Raw genomic sequence first — 15289 nt, forward strand, 5'->3', positions numbered from 1 at the left:
AAGTTTTCTCTTACAGCTTGATTCTAAATATCATCAACAAATCTCTCTAAATCCAATGAGATTCAGTTCCTGGTAAATATATGTAGGATTTCTGCCTTAATAATATTTGGGGGAATGATCAGTTTATTGGTGCTTTCCCTGCTTTCTTGATTCTGGAGAAATTTATTTATTTCATGTATTAATTGCATTTCTAATCTGCCCAGTAATCAATGTTCTCTGAGTGGATTACAAACACAAATGAAGACATCTTGGTATTCTTTATTGGTTGGTCAATTAATCAAAAACCCTTTGTTGCATTTTGAAAGGTTCCTAAATCATAATTCCTTATTTTAAACAATTTCATTTATAGTGTTCACTTTCTTAGTGTGCCATACTATAGGACTTCAAAAGACAGGGTCAACTTTTAAATCTAATTATGCTTTTCTCAATTTTGTGCAAACAAGTAACAATTATCTTGGTATCCCTTTGTGGCTGGAGTTAGTTATAGATAGATAGACAGACAGACAGTCCTCCTCTTAAGCAACAACTAATATTTTATAGCTCTAAGATTATGTGGTTAATCTGTGCCTGGCAATGGTGCAGTTTTCAGGGATCAAGGATCTAGGGCTTGCACAGAGCAATGATAAACATATCACCTGGCCACAGATAACCCTCAGACAGGGCTAATATTTGGTTGTGACAGCTCAGCAATATGCCCAGATCTCATATGTATGTTGGGATGCCACTGTTATAGACACATCAGTGTCGTCTGCCTTAGGGCATGGTGTGTAAGCATATGATACAGTCAGCTAAGCAGATCTGGGTCTAGTCAGTACCTGGGTGGAAGACTGACTACAAACCGCATGTATCGCGATTTCAGTTCCATGATGGAAGAAAGGCGGGATACAAATGTACTAAATAAAGAAAACTTCGGTGGGGAAGGCTTATTTCACATACTATGGTAATCCATGTTAATGGTATTCCTGGGGAGAGTGCTTACTTTGCAAATTAGTAATGTCTTTGGCAACGTCTTTTGAAAAATGTAGCTAAGGTGGGTAGTTTTTCTTATGCAACTGCTTCTCCTGGAATGCTAAATAATGTATTAATAAAACAGAGGGCTGTATCCAGATCTGTTGTTTCCCCAATCTAAGGGTACTGCTTGCAGAATGGGAGTTCTGCATCCTCTCCTTCTGCCAGCAGCCCTCTGCATGAGGGTCCCCACAACCATCTGCCAGAGCAGATTTGGAGGGCACCCAGGGGGCTCCAGGGGAGAGTAGATAGTAAAGATGTCCAATTCTGCAAGCAGTCCCCTTCCACAACAGATCTGGATCCAACCCAAATACGCGACATATACTATAAAATGAAACTTTGAAAAAAATCTTTTTTAATATATATATATACTTCAAGAAGTTGTTCAGATTTGGGAAATAATGAACTTGAGATTTTAAAAATTCTGACAGGGAGGCAAAATGAGATGTTCCACAATAAACTTAAGAAAGGGTAAACAAGAAATTGAAGAAGAGGGCTGCTTCAGCGATTTAAAAAAGCTAATTATTGTGGCCTAAAACATTGTACTCTTTTATTACAAAAAGAACTCAGAGGGTGTCAAATGGATTTTATTTTTTTCATATTCTGATTTCGTCTCACATTTCTAAATATTATAAAAATTCTGCTTACCTTTTTGACAATGAGAACTATCCAGCAGCAACAACTTCAAGCTGCTTCACACAATCTCAGTAGTGAAGCCAGAGCTCTATGGTGACTGGGCTTTGAACCCACAGGATACTCCTGCTTCTGGGAACTCTTTCATTTCCCCCATTATATTTCTGGGAAGAATGTCTGCTAAGCAAACACAGTGGCTCATGAACAGTTCAGAAGCAACCGGAAACCTGGGCCAGATCTACACTAGTACTTTTTATCAGTATTGAAGTGCGCTATTGGGACACATTATGCACATTCCATATACCACTTTTTTCAGTGTTATTCCCTACTTTTTATTCGGTATAATTCAAAATAGCAACGTCATTGTGTGCACTATAAAGTAGAAGTGCGCAAGAGGGATATAACATCACCATGATGGGATCGTATCGATATGACATACGGTGTAGATCTGGGTCAGATCTCTTGAGTGGTATGCAATGGTCAATTGTCCCAGGAAGCCTTTTCTTGATGACCAGCCATGGTTCACGGTTCACTTTTCATTTTGCTTCTTTTAAAAATCTATTTTAAGGTGTTTTATTCTGTTTTTATTTTATTTTTATCTTGTACACTGCTCTGAAATTTTGAATGGGGAGCAGTATATAAATATTGTAAATAAATAAATAAATAATGCCATGCCTGTAGTAACGAATACCACTGGTTCACATAACTATGAAAAAGGTCATAAATAATATAGAGAGTTGTTGTTTTTTCTTTAACAAACATCATGGTTAAGATGTAGACTGCGAAGTCTACTACTGGTAGCATAGGAAATAAGGCATGAAGAAGTACAGAGTAAGTGCTGCGATCAACTTAAATGCAAATATATACTAGGTTAGCAGGTGAGAAGAGGACTGTGTCTCTGTCTCTTGAGGATGTCTCTAGGGCTGAACTTAGAGCACTGCCTTAATTCTACATACCTCCTACTGACCTTCAAACCTTTTCACGGTCTAGCTCCTGTCTATCTCTCCTCTCTCATCTCACACTATTGCCCCGCTCGTGCTCTCCGCTCCTCTGATGCCATGCTTCTCGCCTGCCCAAGGACCTCTACTTCCCTTACTCGGCTTCGTCCTTTTTCTTCTGCTGCCCCTTACGCCTGGAACGCTCTTCCAGAACACTTGAGAACTACAAACTCAATCACAGCTTTTAAAACTCAGCTAAAAACTTTTCTTTTCCCTATAGCTTTTAAATGTTGAGTTTGTTCTGACTCTATACTGTTAGCCTCACCCTACCCAGTGCCTGTTTACACTTCCCTGTGCCTGTTTGCATTCTCTTTCCCCCCTTATTGTTTACAACAACTTTATTAGATTGTAAGCCTATGCGGCAGGGTCTTGCTATTTACTGTGTAATCTGTACAGCACCATGTACATTGATGGTGCTATATAAATAAATAAATAATAATAATAATAATACCTGTATAAACAGTATCAGGAATAAATTGTTTCCTGTTCATTTTGGAAGCTTGGCACCTCCAAAAGTCTATGTATAAGCAACAGTTGTATAATTCACTTGTAAGCATGTGATGACATATGGTGAGTTGTCAGTACAGTTTCTTTTGAAGCAGGCAGAGAATGAGCAATCCTTTTCCATCCCAAGACTCTGAGCATGTGGCAAATATCTACAGTATATGGCCGCACAGTAACTGAAGAGAGAGTAATCTGTGTGCGCAAGTGGGGGAGGGATGACTGGATTTATAAGTAGCACTGGAGAAGGGCAAAGAGACTGAAACAAGGGTTGCCAACTTTCAGGGGGTGATTAAAAACATCAGGCATCTCAACCTGAGTGAATCTGAGCATGCACAGAGTATCTGCCTAGAGGAAAAAACATTTTCTAGGAAAATAAACCCTAATGGCACAGTGCAACTAAACATGTGCAGTTTCCTTTGCAAATTAATCGTCTTGTAATGTCTGTTTGCATCTGCCATGGAGTCTGGATTTTGGCACCTTCCACTAGGCTAAGCATGGCTTCATGGTTACCCCACTACTTGAGAGGCAGGCCAGAGCCAGGGCTGGCTCTCCCATGAGGCAAGACAAGCCCCTTGCTTCAGGCAGTGTGTTGGGAGGGGGAAGCAAATTGTGCTCCCTCCCATCCACTACTAAACTCCCTGCAGGGCTGCCAGCCTGGCTGCCCTTCTCCTGTCCAGCTGCCCTCTCCATCCAAGAGAGAAATGGTTGGGGGGTGCTTAGAAGCCCCACCAACATGTTGTTGTGGCAGCAAAAATAATCTATAAAGTTTAACAGTGAATGTTAAACTTCAAGAGGATTTTTTTTTTTTTTTTGCCACTGGAACTACAGCAGCTGGCGGCTTTCAAGGTCTATCTTGCCCTGTCCCACCTTCTTGCTCCAGGGAAGAACCAAGGCAGAATCCTCCCTCAGCATAAGATGTTGTGGAGCAATGTGGCCAGGAAGAGCCTGTTGGCCAGGGCACTAAGAAGAGGTCTTGGTATTTGCCGTTCCGATCCAGGTGGCAGAATATATCAAGGCAGCAGGCATGCAAAATGTGGAGGCAGAGGTCTTAGTGCTGCTTGTGGCTGGATGGTACATCTGCTTGGCAGCTAGGAGGCCATCTCTCTCTCTCTCTCTCTCTCTCTCTCACACACACACACACACACACACACAGAGCAAAATGGCAGCTGACCACTTTTCATGGCTCTTTTAAAAGATCTGGCCTCTATGTGGACACACAATGTACTTGCATTTTCACGCACAATCCACCACATGCTAAACACATTAGCCACAATCTCCTTCCAAAATGCCTTAGTGCACGTGATAGCAAAAAGGTTTCTGCTAATACATTTTATGGTTTTTCTTGGCAACAGGTTCAATAACAGGTCAGTCAAGAGGATGACATTTAAGCTGAGCCTGTAAAATTCTGGTTAGCCAGTGACCCTGAGAAACTGATGCAGGATAGGCCAGAGCCCTTGGGTTGTATCCAATGTTAGCCTACTTTAAACCCCATTCATTTCAATGTGTTTAGTCTAAGTGGGAATAACATTGGATAAAAACCCTCTGTTCCCAAGATAGGAATTTTCTATAAGCAGTGAGATAATTACTTTAAAAAATGGTAAACATTCAATCATGCTATCCTGATTCCCCCAGAAGCATTCTGAATTGGTGCAGTCCCAGGAGAGCTGTTCCACGTATTTCTGAACATGTCAACATCTCTAAATTCTTGTGTCATGTTTTTATTTTCTGCAACTGCTATAACTGTACTTCTGTTGTCCAGCTTATCAAAGCTTGTGTCAATCATTCATTAAGTGCTGAGTCTTGACAGCTGACATATGTAGTTTATTCTCTCACCACTGAGAACAAAACCATTGGTGCATCAGAGGAGTCTGGGAAGAGAGTCTGTATAAAAATGAAACAACTGTGCCTTGCATCTGAGATACAAAGCTTAGCATTTGGCTCTTCCTTTGATAATAGCTCAATTTAAAAGAAATAGTCTAAGGCCATAGCTAGACGGGGCAATATCCTGGGGATTGTCCTTTTGAGTCCACATGATGCACAGGGAATCCCGGGAGCAAGGAGGGACGACTGCGGAACGTGTGGGTGGGCGTCACGGTTTGTCCCGGCTCCTCGCAGTTACTCACGAGGCGCTGGGAACCATGCACAGGGTGCAGAGCTCCTCAGGAGCTCTGTGCCCATCGGGGGTGGGGTGGGGGAACGGGAAAAATTGTTTTCAATTTTTTAAAAATCACAATTTGCGTATGAGTGCTCCTGCGCTCTTCTCCTTTAAGAAACAAACAAACAAAATGGTGGGCGTGACATCCTGTTCCTCTGACGTCATCGTGCGCCGCGTGTAAACAGAGGGGGAGATCTCATGATAACAATGTCGCGAGATCCTCACCCCTCCATCGTGCTAGACCCATAGGTCTAGCTGAGGCCTTTGTCAGCTGTTGAGAAGTCTCTTTCTACCCCATTCATGACTGAGCAACCCCTTTCCTTGGAGATTATATTGAGTCCAAAAAACAAAATGACTATTCTTAGTGCTCCTTGGCTTCACCTTGAACCTTAATGTGATGTTTTCAGTTTCTTATTCCTAAATCATTTGATGCCCACTGTCTTTCTCCACGATATACCACTGATCGTTCATTGGTCTTATTAGGGCAAAGCTTCCACTTATTATTCAACGTGTATGTGTGTGATGTATTTATGGGAATACTCTTCAAGTGTTATGCTTCAACCAGTGGTTGGGCAGGGCTGCCATGCTCTTAGAAATCGAGTTCCCAGGTTTTGCCCAGGTCTCACTGAGAATTCTTCCAGCATTTGTTAAAAGAGCACAAAGACCAGACTTGCCTTCCCTCCCTCAGAAATGCTGAGTAATCCTAATTCCAAACACAGCCAAGTTGAAGTTAATAATTATGGAAATTCAGGCAGGTGATTCCAAATGTCTCCCATTTTTGTAGGGATGTTACTAGAAGGTATTGGGGACTCTGATGAGAAGGAAGTGTGCTGTTTCTTTCACTTTACAGCAATGAGTGCCTTTATACGAGAAGACAGATGTTTCTGTTTACATTGAAGGCCTGTGTGTACATGAGAAAACTTTTAATAAGGAAGTTTCAAGTTAAGTAGCCTTAAATTGCAGTTACCTCATCAGCTTCGGGCAACAATTAGTTTCACGTAGTTCCCTAATATCTGAAATGATGAATGATCATGGCCAGGAAACTTCATGGCCGACCATTTTAAAAAAATGTATTTAGTACAAACTTGATAAATGAACCGTGAAATAACAAATATACAATTTCTAAATTCCCTATGGCAAAAACAAATAACAGGGAAATACACAGATTTGACTTGTCATGTGCATAGTATATATAAGCAATGCACTAGCATAGGGTTAAAAGCGGATATCAGACTTAATAACACGCCTGACATTCACATAGTCATCCAATGGACACGACACTCTGTTGTTGTTCGTCAATAACAGCAGATAGAATGCATGCAGATTGCAGAACAGATCTTCAAGAGCACATATACAGACTTTTGTAACCAGCCCAGCCCTGCACAGTTCAGTCAGGCTTGCAGTGCAACACTTACCCTCTGAGGCAACAGGCACTAGGTCCTCCTCTGCTCAAGAAACTGCACACCAATCCCAGACACTGCACAAGAACAAACACTTACAAGACTGTACACAGTGGTTGGGACAAGGATCAGCTGGGAGGATGGGGCGGAGAGGCGGGATTTCCTGCCTGAAGTGTCCTTCCTGTTACAGTTGGTGGAGATCCTAGTGGACATATAGCTCTGGTTCTGCAGAAGGAACGGGACACTCATTGCCAGACCAGGCAAAGGAGGAGCTGCTTCAACCTGCTCTCACTGATGCCTGATCCACCAGGCCTTGTGCCATAATGGCTGCCAGTACAGAGAACCACTATTCAAGCAACACCAATCCCAAAAGACCAATTAAAAAGATAGAAAGTCATATTTCCATCATAAATAAGGATGTGTGAATCAGCAAACCTCAAGCCAGCCTCCGAATTCCATCTTGAAGCTCATTGCAACACGAGCCCATATCAGAATATGACTTTTTTTTCTTTACACATGAAAATCCATGTGTATTTTTGTGCATATTTTCCCAAATGTATACATCAATTGTACACACATTTGAAATGTACATTCCAAAGCATATATTTTTCTACCATTGACTGGGTACATTTTTCAAAAGTATGCATTTTCATGCACATTTTTCAAATGTATGCCTACAATTGAATACATTTTTTTTCATCTACTAATTGCACTGTAAGCTCAGAAATGTAGACTTTGTCCACAGATTTGGTCCAAGTTCATGTTCAGTCTGGAAGATGCAAACTGGGTAAATCCTTATTGAAATCGAAGTGAACTGAATTTCTTGTGCATCCCTAACATTAGGGTACTGATCTTCATGATTCTTCAACTAGAAGGCACGTGGTATCATCTCTGAGAGCAGTCTGTGGGGTGTCGCAGTCTGTGGGGGATCTCTCCTCTTCCCCCACCAGTAAAGCAGCAACGCTGCGCACCCCGACTCAGTTGCAGGCCCCCAGCCACTTTACAGCTGACGAGTGACAGGTCTCCTCACTGCCCACCCACTACCTACCCACTCTGGTAGCCCAGACCACAGTCAGCACACTGTAAAAGCAAAAGACAAGGCAAAGCTAAAGAGGTCCTGTTGGAAGTGAACAACCTGCTGCACAGAGAGAGAGAGAGAGAAAAGAGGAGGGTGGCACTTGAGGTGATTGCCAGCTCCCAGTGGCCTCAGGCCTTCCAGACAGTGAAGAAAAGTGACACAGGGCATAAGCACCAGAGAATGCTACACAGAATGAAGTCATGCTAAAATTAAAGGGAATATTTATTCTGGCATAAACTTTCGTGGACTTCTTCATCAGATGCATGGGATATTGGGGAGAGTTTCTGTTTTTGTTTGTTTTTACTGTACATATGGTGGTTGTGGAATTGTAAACGCTGGGATTAGAAGATAATTCAGTGCAGAAAGTACGGATTATGACGATCAGTACTTTCTGCACTGAATTTCTTTTAAAATCTCCATCCCAATATGGATTGTATATAAACTCACCATAATACTCAATGCTTCTGCCAAATCTGTGTTAGTCTTTAAAGTGCCACAAGACTCTTGGTTGTAATGACTAGGTTGTAATTAGTTAGTACTGTTTACACTGTAAACCACAGCATCTGATGCAATGTAAACAGTAGCCTACAGTTCCATAAATTTCAGTGTGACTTCAATCTGCATAACATTCTCTGGATTATGCCTTATGCATAGGGTTGAAATGTGATTATTTTTATTGGGTAACTACAGGTGTGTGTGTGTGTGTGTGTGTGTGTGTGTGTGTGTGTGTGTGTGTGTGTGTGTTTTAAATAATATCTTGAGATTCTGAGGTGAAAATTGTGGTTGTTTTAAATCAACAATGGATGGAACCACCCAAAATGGTTATTGGGTAGTTTTGTGATTTCTTTCCTGCTGTGTCAAAGAGACCCAGCTGCAGTGCTGTGATGAATTTCATGTCTTGTTCTTCGTGTCTTTAAGTGCTGAAGTGCTTTAAGTTTAAAGCCCCTTTAAGTGATAAACCCTAGCTAACAGAAAATCAACTGATCTTTGGTTTGGGGAGGTCAAAGAAATCCAAAGCAGACTGCAAACAATTTCGCCCGACCAATACTGCTAGGAGCAGGAGCCAGACTTGCGCCATAGGCAGAACTTCAGTGATCCCACAACCAGTTCAATTGTGTAACATGACAAAGCGGCAAAGGTGAGAATAGAGAAAGCATCAGATGGTCTTTTTTTTTTTTTTAAGTCTCTGAATGCATTTGGTGCACGTATATTTCATTCTACTTAAAGAACTAGGGTGATATTACTTCGAACTGAGCTATTGGGCAAGCCTTAGATAATAGCATCATGTTGAAATGTTCCATGGGATACAAGCGTTTGTGCGAAGGTCTTTTAGTGGGCAGATGAGCAATAGCAGCATTGACTAATACCAAGTAAGCTAATCTGATTTCCCAGAGCAAGACTTAGGTCATTTAGAGCATTTCTATACAGAAAATGGATTTACAAGTGCCAGAGGCCCAAATCACAAGCAGACGTCATTACTGGTTCACATGACAGTCTAGAGACTTCCAAAACTGTGACACAAAGTCCCTCCTTTAGTTGGCCTCCTGTCCTGGCTGCCAGCGTCCTTTCCCTCCTTTTCTGGTCTAGCACTAGAATGCTAAAGTAGCCACAGCGATGTGCCATCTGGATGCAGCTATAGTGAGAGTGCAGCTAAAATGTCTCAAAATAAATGAGTGATGATACACAAGTCCCTTGTCTCCACTTCCCTCCTCAGAATGGAGATGGGCTACCAGGAGCACATGATTACATTGGTTCTGCAGCGTTATTGCATCCGTACTTATTACATTTGTTCTTCAGCATTTTCCTGTAACATTCTGGGCACAGCTGAACAACATGCTGGTGATTCATAGCTTTGAGACAGCTTATTAAAGTATGGAATTGTTGAATTATTACAATGCTAATTGTATTTTCTATCATTGTAATTGTTTTGTATTTAATATAATTAAAAATATAATATTTAAGCAACTGACACTAGAATTGTCTGCATATCAGTTTGCATCCAATGCTGGCCATCGGCTAATGGAATGGAAACTGCTGGCAGAATGGATTTCTCCCCCCCACACACACACACCCTTCCATGCTGCCCAAATCTGCTCCGGAGGGTTGGGGCCCCTCTGGAGCAGATCAGGGTTCACACAGGGGGTGCACAGGGAAATCCTGTTGTGTGAGTGGATGCTGGTTCACATGATGTTGGATTTAACCCATCAAATTAAATATGTTTATAATTGGGAAGCATGTAAGATAGAATACATAAATACATTTATTTATGGTTTTATCCTGGTTGTGCTTTTTATATTGTATTTTGTATTTGTGTTTTTAGACTGTTGGTTGTTTTATTATGCTTTTCATGGTTTTATTTTTTGTAAACCGCCCAGAGAGCTTCGGCTATTGGGTGGTATAAAAATGAAATAAATAAATAAAAACATTACCATACACTACTTGAGAATGCACACATAATAAGTGGCTTGTGTTCTGTGGAGAAACTCTCACCCTATCACACGTTTTCCTGTTAAGATGTTGAAGAACTCCAAAAGGTTCTCTTCATAACAATTGTACTAACAACCGAGTTTATGGAGTAATTAAACTGGAATGGGCCAAAAGGCAGGATTATCCAGACAACAGCCCACCTGTCCTCCCAGTATAGCACTACAATCAACTAACTCCCCTAAAGTTTATCCCATCCCTGAGCTGTGCACAAGCATGAGACTGCAGAAACAGACACTGGCCCTTTAAACAACTGCAGTCAGCAACCAGCAGGGCTGGAGCCACTGAAACATCAGGATCTGCCAGCCTTCTTAAGGCCTCAGTTGACTGCAGTCCTTTGCTGAGACAACAGCTCGTTATAGAACACTTCAGCCAGCGAGTGCTACAGAGTGCTATCCAAGGTCCTGATATGGCTCCTGCCTTGCCTGACATGACCCCGAACAGTGAAAACCATGTTACATACCACTTCTTCTGGGCCTCATACCTAGTTAGAATATAGGGTCGCCATGCAAGTAGGAAACTGTATGACTCGGTCTCTAAATAATGTGGGAAAAGTATAGCAGGAGCCATGCTTTAGACCAAACCACCTTTAAGCATGTGAGGAAACGACAGTGGGATGGGCCAATGAGTATGACCCACTTTTTCTCCCTTTCACACAGTTGTTCATATGAGGAGCCTCTCATACTTGACTGAAGAGAGCTATCATGTATGAGAAGCTCTCTTGAGACATTCTCTTCAGAGTTGCAGCAGGGGCTACTTACAGGCAGCATTCAACTCCCCGGTTAAAATAGCCCCACTGGCTTCTAGTCTGTTTCTGGGCCCAATTCAAAGTGCTGGTTATGACTTATAAAGCCCTATATGGCTCGGGTCCAGGTTATCTGAAAGACTGTTCTCCCATATGTGCCTGCCCGTGTGCTTCTGGGGAAGCCCTTCTTTCAGTCCCACTATCTTCACAGGCGTGCCTGGTGGGAACATGGGAGATGGCCTTCTCAGTGGCTACTCCAGTGCTCTGGAACTCTCTTCCCAGGGAAGCTAGATTGGGATGTGCTTTCAGAAGCAGGCAAAAACTTCTTTGTTCTGGCAGGCTTTTGACGAATAATCAGGGCCTCCATCTATGCTAAGAACTTTTAAAATTATCATGTATTTTAAATGTTTATTGTTTTAATATTGTAATATATTTAATATATTTTTAACTTCTTATATTTCTTTTCATAGGTTTTAAAATGTATATGTTTTAAATTTTGTAAAACCGCCTTGAGGCCAAGTATTGGGCATAAGGTGGGATACAAATAAATATAATAATAATAATAATAATAATAATAATAATAATAATAATAATAATTGTGTGTAGATTGGGAACAAAATCGCTCCCCCCTCCCCACATTCATTACCTGTGGAATAGCATGAAAAGAGTCCTGAATTTCTCCCACAGCTGCAAACTAAGCTGAACTGGGCCATATATGAAAGCTTTGACATTAAACAATAGATTTCTTTAAACTAAACTAAACAAACCCATACAGGAAACATATTTTCTCATCATCTGCCGATGGCCTTATTGTCTCTGCATGCAAGTTCTGCAGGGTAAGATTATGCTGTACCTTGTGTGAGAGGAGAAATGATGGGATTTGTGGTGTTAAAATAATTGGGAGCTCTACAAAAGGCATGTCTTTAAAATTCTGTTTAGCCACACACAGAGACACACAAAAATCTCTATGAAATTGACTCTATTGGGTTTTATTAAAACAGCCATACACATTCAGGTTAACTTTAAAAAAAAGTCTACACTTGATGGAATATGTGCATCTATGTTAATGGGTTCAAACCTGAGCCAGTTGCTCACTGCAAGAATTTACAAGGTTTCCTTCCTCATTTACAAAACAAACAAACAAACAAACAAAAATACTTCTTGTTAATTGTCCAGTTATAATTCACAGCATTCTACTACATAGCTGTTATGTAGTGGAGGAGGGGGTTTAGTACAAAAGGAAAATACAGATATAAAAACATGGAGGTTGGAATAAAAAAGAAAAGAAAAGAAAGGAGGTTCTAGAGGTGAGTGTCTGCTATGGGTATTCTTCTAAGCTCTACAATCTGGGAATTAACCATGGTGCTTCCATCTTGGCTGCCATGGCAGGACTCGGTGTCACTGAGATTGAGGCCTGCACCTGAAACACAGAAAGCAAGACATAAAGCAGGGTGGGGTGGTGGAAACCAAAACAGCAGCATCTCCTGCAGAAACCAAGCCTGCCCATTTCTTTATTCGGATATCAGCCTTCCTGTCCCTAATACAAATTATTCCTATCTTTCTGGTCTGGATTTTTCGTACAAAAGAAAGAGCTCAAGTGTGCAACAGAAACTGTTTATTTTGAACTGCAAGCACAATTCTCATCAAGAAACTGCTAATGCAATATTGCATGTTGGTAGTATGCAAGATTGTTTTAGCTGATCCATGATAAGATTAACACAGTTGATCCAGAGGGCCTTAATAAAACGATTATTTCTAGCGCACTTTGAGATCTTCTCTTTCCCTTTTTCACATTCCTGCCCTCCCTCGACATTTGTATCCATAAATTGCAGTTATAAAGAACACAGAAGGTTAAATGGTGTTATAGATATGACTCTTGTTTTTCCGTAATATATTGCCTTTGTGATGTTTCAGATTCGGGCTGATTGTGTGTGTGTGAATACACGCATGCACGAACATGCACAGAATTTTACCTATGATCTTAAAGCAGCAGTGGGCAACCTGTGGCCTTTCAGATGGTTTGGCCTACAACTCCCATGATCCCTCACCATTGGCTTGGCTTAGCTGGCTACGGCCACTGGGGGTTGTACACCCAAAACATCTGGAGGGCCCCAAGTTGCCCAACGCTGCTATAAAACATAAAACAGAGGTGAAGTCTGCAGTCAGGAACCCCAAATGACTCTTGTCGAAAGTACTCATTTCAACCAGTTTGTAACTGGATTAACTAGCAACGCTTACCTCCAAAATGTCTGTAGCTCTGTGAGGGTGTTTGTTTGAAAAATGTTTAGTCTCTAGCCCTTTTCACAGGACTACAACTTTTAGGCTTCCTTGATTGATGGTAGGTAAGGAAGCATGAAGGTGATATACAGTCTTGGCATAAAATGGCCTAACTGGTTGTCTAGTATTCCAGAACATTCTAAAGGGGAAGTGGGCCCTGTTCCCTCAGGTTGCCATTTTTCAATTTTATTATTAATTTATTTTTATTTTTGCTTAAGGGTTTAGCTTTGACAAGGAAAAACAGCTCTGTTTCTGTGTGGTTCTTTGTTCAGCCTGTAATGCTACTAAGAGGCCCTCTTGTTGTATCTTCATGGAATCCTGTCACCGTTAATAATCACATGGCCCTGACTGTGCATGTAACACCCAGGATATGAAAAAAAGGATTACAGTCACTCCTTCTTCTGTTATTTTAACATTGTATTAGTTTTATATGTTTTAATTAGTTTTATGTATTTTATGGTATTTGTATCTAATGTTGTTCCCCGCCTCGATCCAGAGGGAGAGTCAGGTAAGAATTATTATTATTATTATTATTATTATTATTATTATTATTATTATTATTCCTACCCTCTCCCTGCCCTATTAAAGTTTTGTGCCTGCAAGGAAAACACTTGCATGGGGAATGGGTCCTCAATAACGTTGCCTTAGGGGAGCCTGGCCAAGGCCTGAACTAGCTGAATGACTCCTTGCACCAGCATTACATCAAGAAAAGAATTGGTTTATCAGGGAGACACCTTGAGGAATTTTCTGTACAGAGATGTATGCCCAATGGCAGGTGGCAGAAACAGCTTCAACAGGGTTTCAATTGTTCATGAACAACAACAACAACAAAAAAGCAGGCAGCAGAAAGGCCCTAATTCCTCTCCCCACCCCTATCCCATTTCTTGGGCAAGTGGCACAGGCAGGGTATTGTTGCCTGAGTGAACATGCTGTGCTCTGGTCCCAGGAAAAGTAAATAAAGCATTTTTAAAAAATTGCCCAACCCCTATTTGAGCATTTCAAGACTTGCTATTCCTATTTATTTAGAAGTGCATGCAAGCATAATGAAACATTCTAATGTCACAAGAGATTAATGCCAGACATTACTTTCCAGTATAACCAGTTACAAATGACCCAGGGCTGCAAAGGCTCAATGTACTGGGCAAAACTATTTCAGTTGCAAATGCATTGGCTTCAAAGGACTTTGTACCAGCAATAAATGTGGCCTGCTAAGTAGAGATGTAAAATTTCCGGAAATTTGGATTTTTTTCCCTAGAAAAAAAATGGAAATTTTCAGAAAAATTGAAATAATGCAATATTAGCACTTTTTACAGATTGAAAGTCACTTTGTTATTTTAGGAACATAAACTGTAATTATGTCCAAGTTGGTTTGGAATAAAATTATTACATTTGGTATATTAAAAGTACAGTGTATTCAAACAATTATTATTATTATTATTATTATTATTATTTATTTATTTATTTATTTATTAACTCGTTTTTTTTTGGTAACAATGGAGCTACAAGCTCCTGAACTATTAGGAACTCCTGAACTGTAAGGAACCTCTTTGGTTTTGCCAGTTTATGAGCAGGCAATTTTTTAAAACAACAACAACAGAAGAAACAACCAACATTAGGAAGAAAGAAAATTATTTATGTCTCCACTAGTCCTCCATTATTTTTGTAAGCCATATTTTTGAGGCTTTCCAGAAGTCTGTTGACTTCAGATCCCATGACATTTTGGACCCTTTCAGACAATCCAACTCCACAACAAAAGAGAGTGACAAATAATGGATTATTTGTCCATCCATGCTTTTTCCTCAAATAATGGATTTGAGTCCATCCATGCTTTTTCCTTGTAAATGGAAGAATTCAGTTCAGATAGATGGATTAGTATATAAAATAATGGTACAGAAAAGGTCAAGGTGGGGCTAGGCCACTTCAGAATCGTCCCACTATGTAAGTTCCAGAATTAACTGCTGCTGGCCAACGTCCAAAAACACAACACAAGACCAAATGGAATGGACT

The 15289-nt window shown here is 40.7% G+C and overlaps 1 protein-coding gene across 1 annotated transcript in view; it reads right to left on the reverse strand.

The window, feature by feature from the left end:
* Nucleotides 1–11998: 11998 nt before the first annotated feature.
* Nucleotides 11999–15289, reverse strand: part of ADGRV1 (adhesion G protein-coupled receptor V1) — a 319443-nt gene continuing 316152 nt past the window's right edge. Inside the window, exon 90 of the mRNA XM_063129627.1 lies at nucleotides 11999–12425. Within this exon, the coding sequence (XP_062985697.1) occupies nucleotides 12307–12425 (119 nt within the window). The 3' untranslated portion in view covers nucleotides 11999–12306. The remainder of the gene's footprint in view (nucleotides 12426–15289) is intronic.

This window comes from Elgaria multicarinata, chromosome 6 (genome assembly GCF_023053635.1).
Source record: "Elgaria multicarinata webbii isolate HBS135686 ecotype San Diego chromosome 6, rElgMul1.1.pri, whole genome shotgun sequence".
NCBI lineage: Eukaryota > Metazoa > Chordata > Lepidosauria > Squamata > Anguidae > Elgaria > Elgaria multicarinata.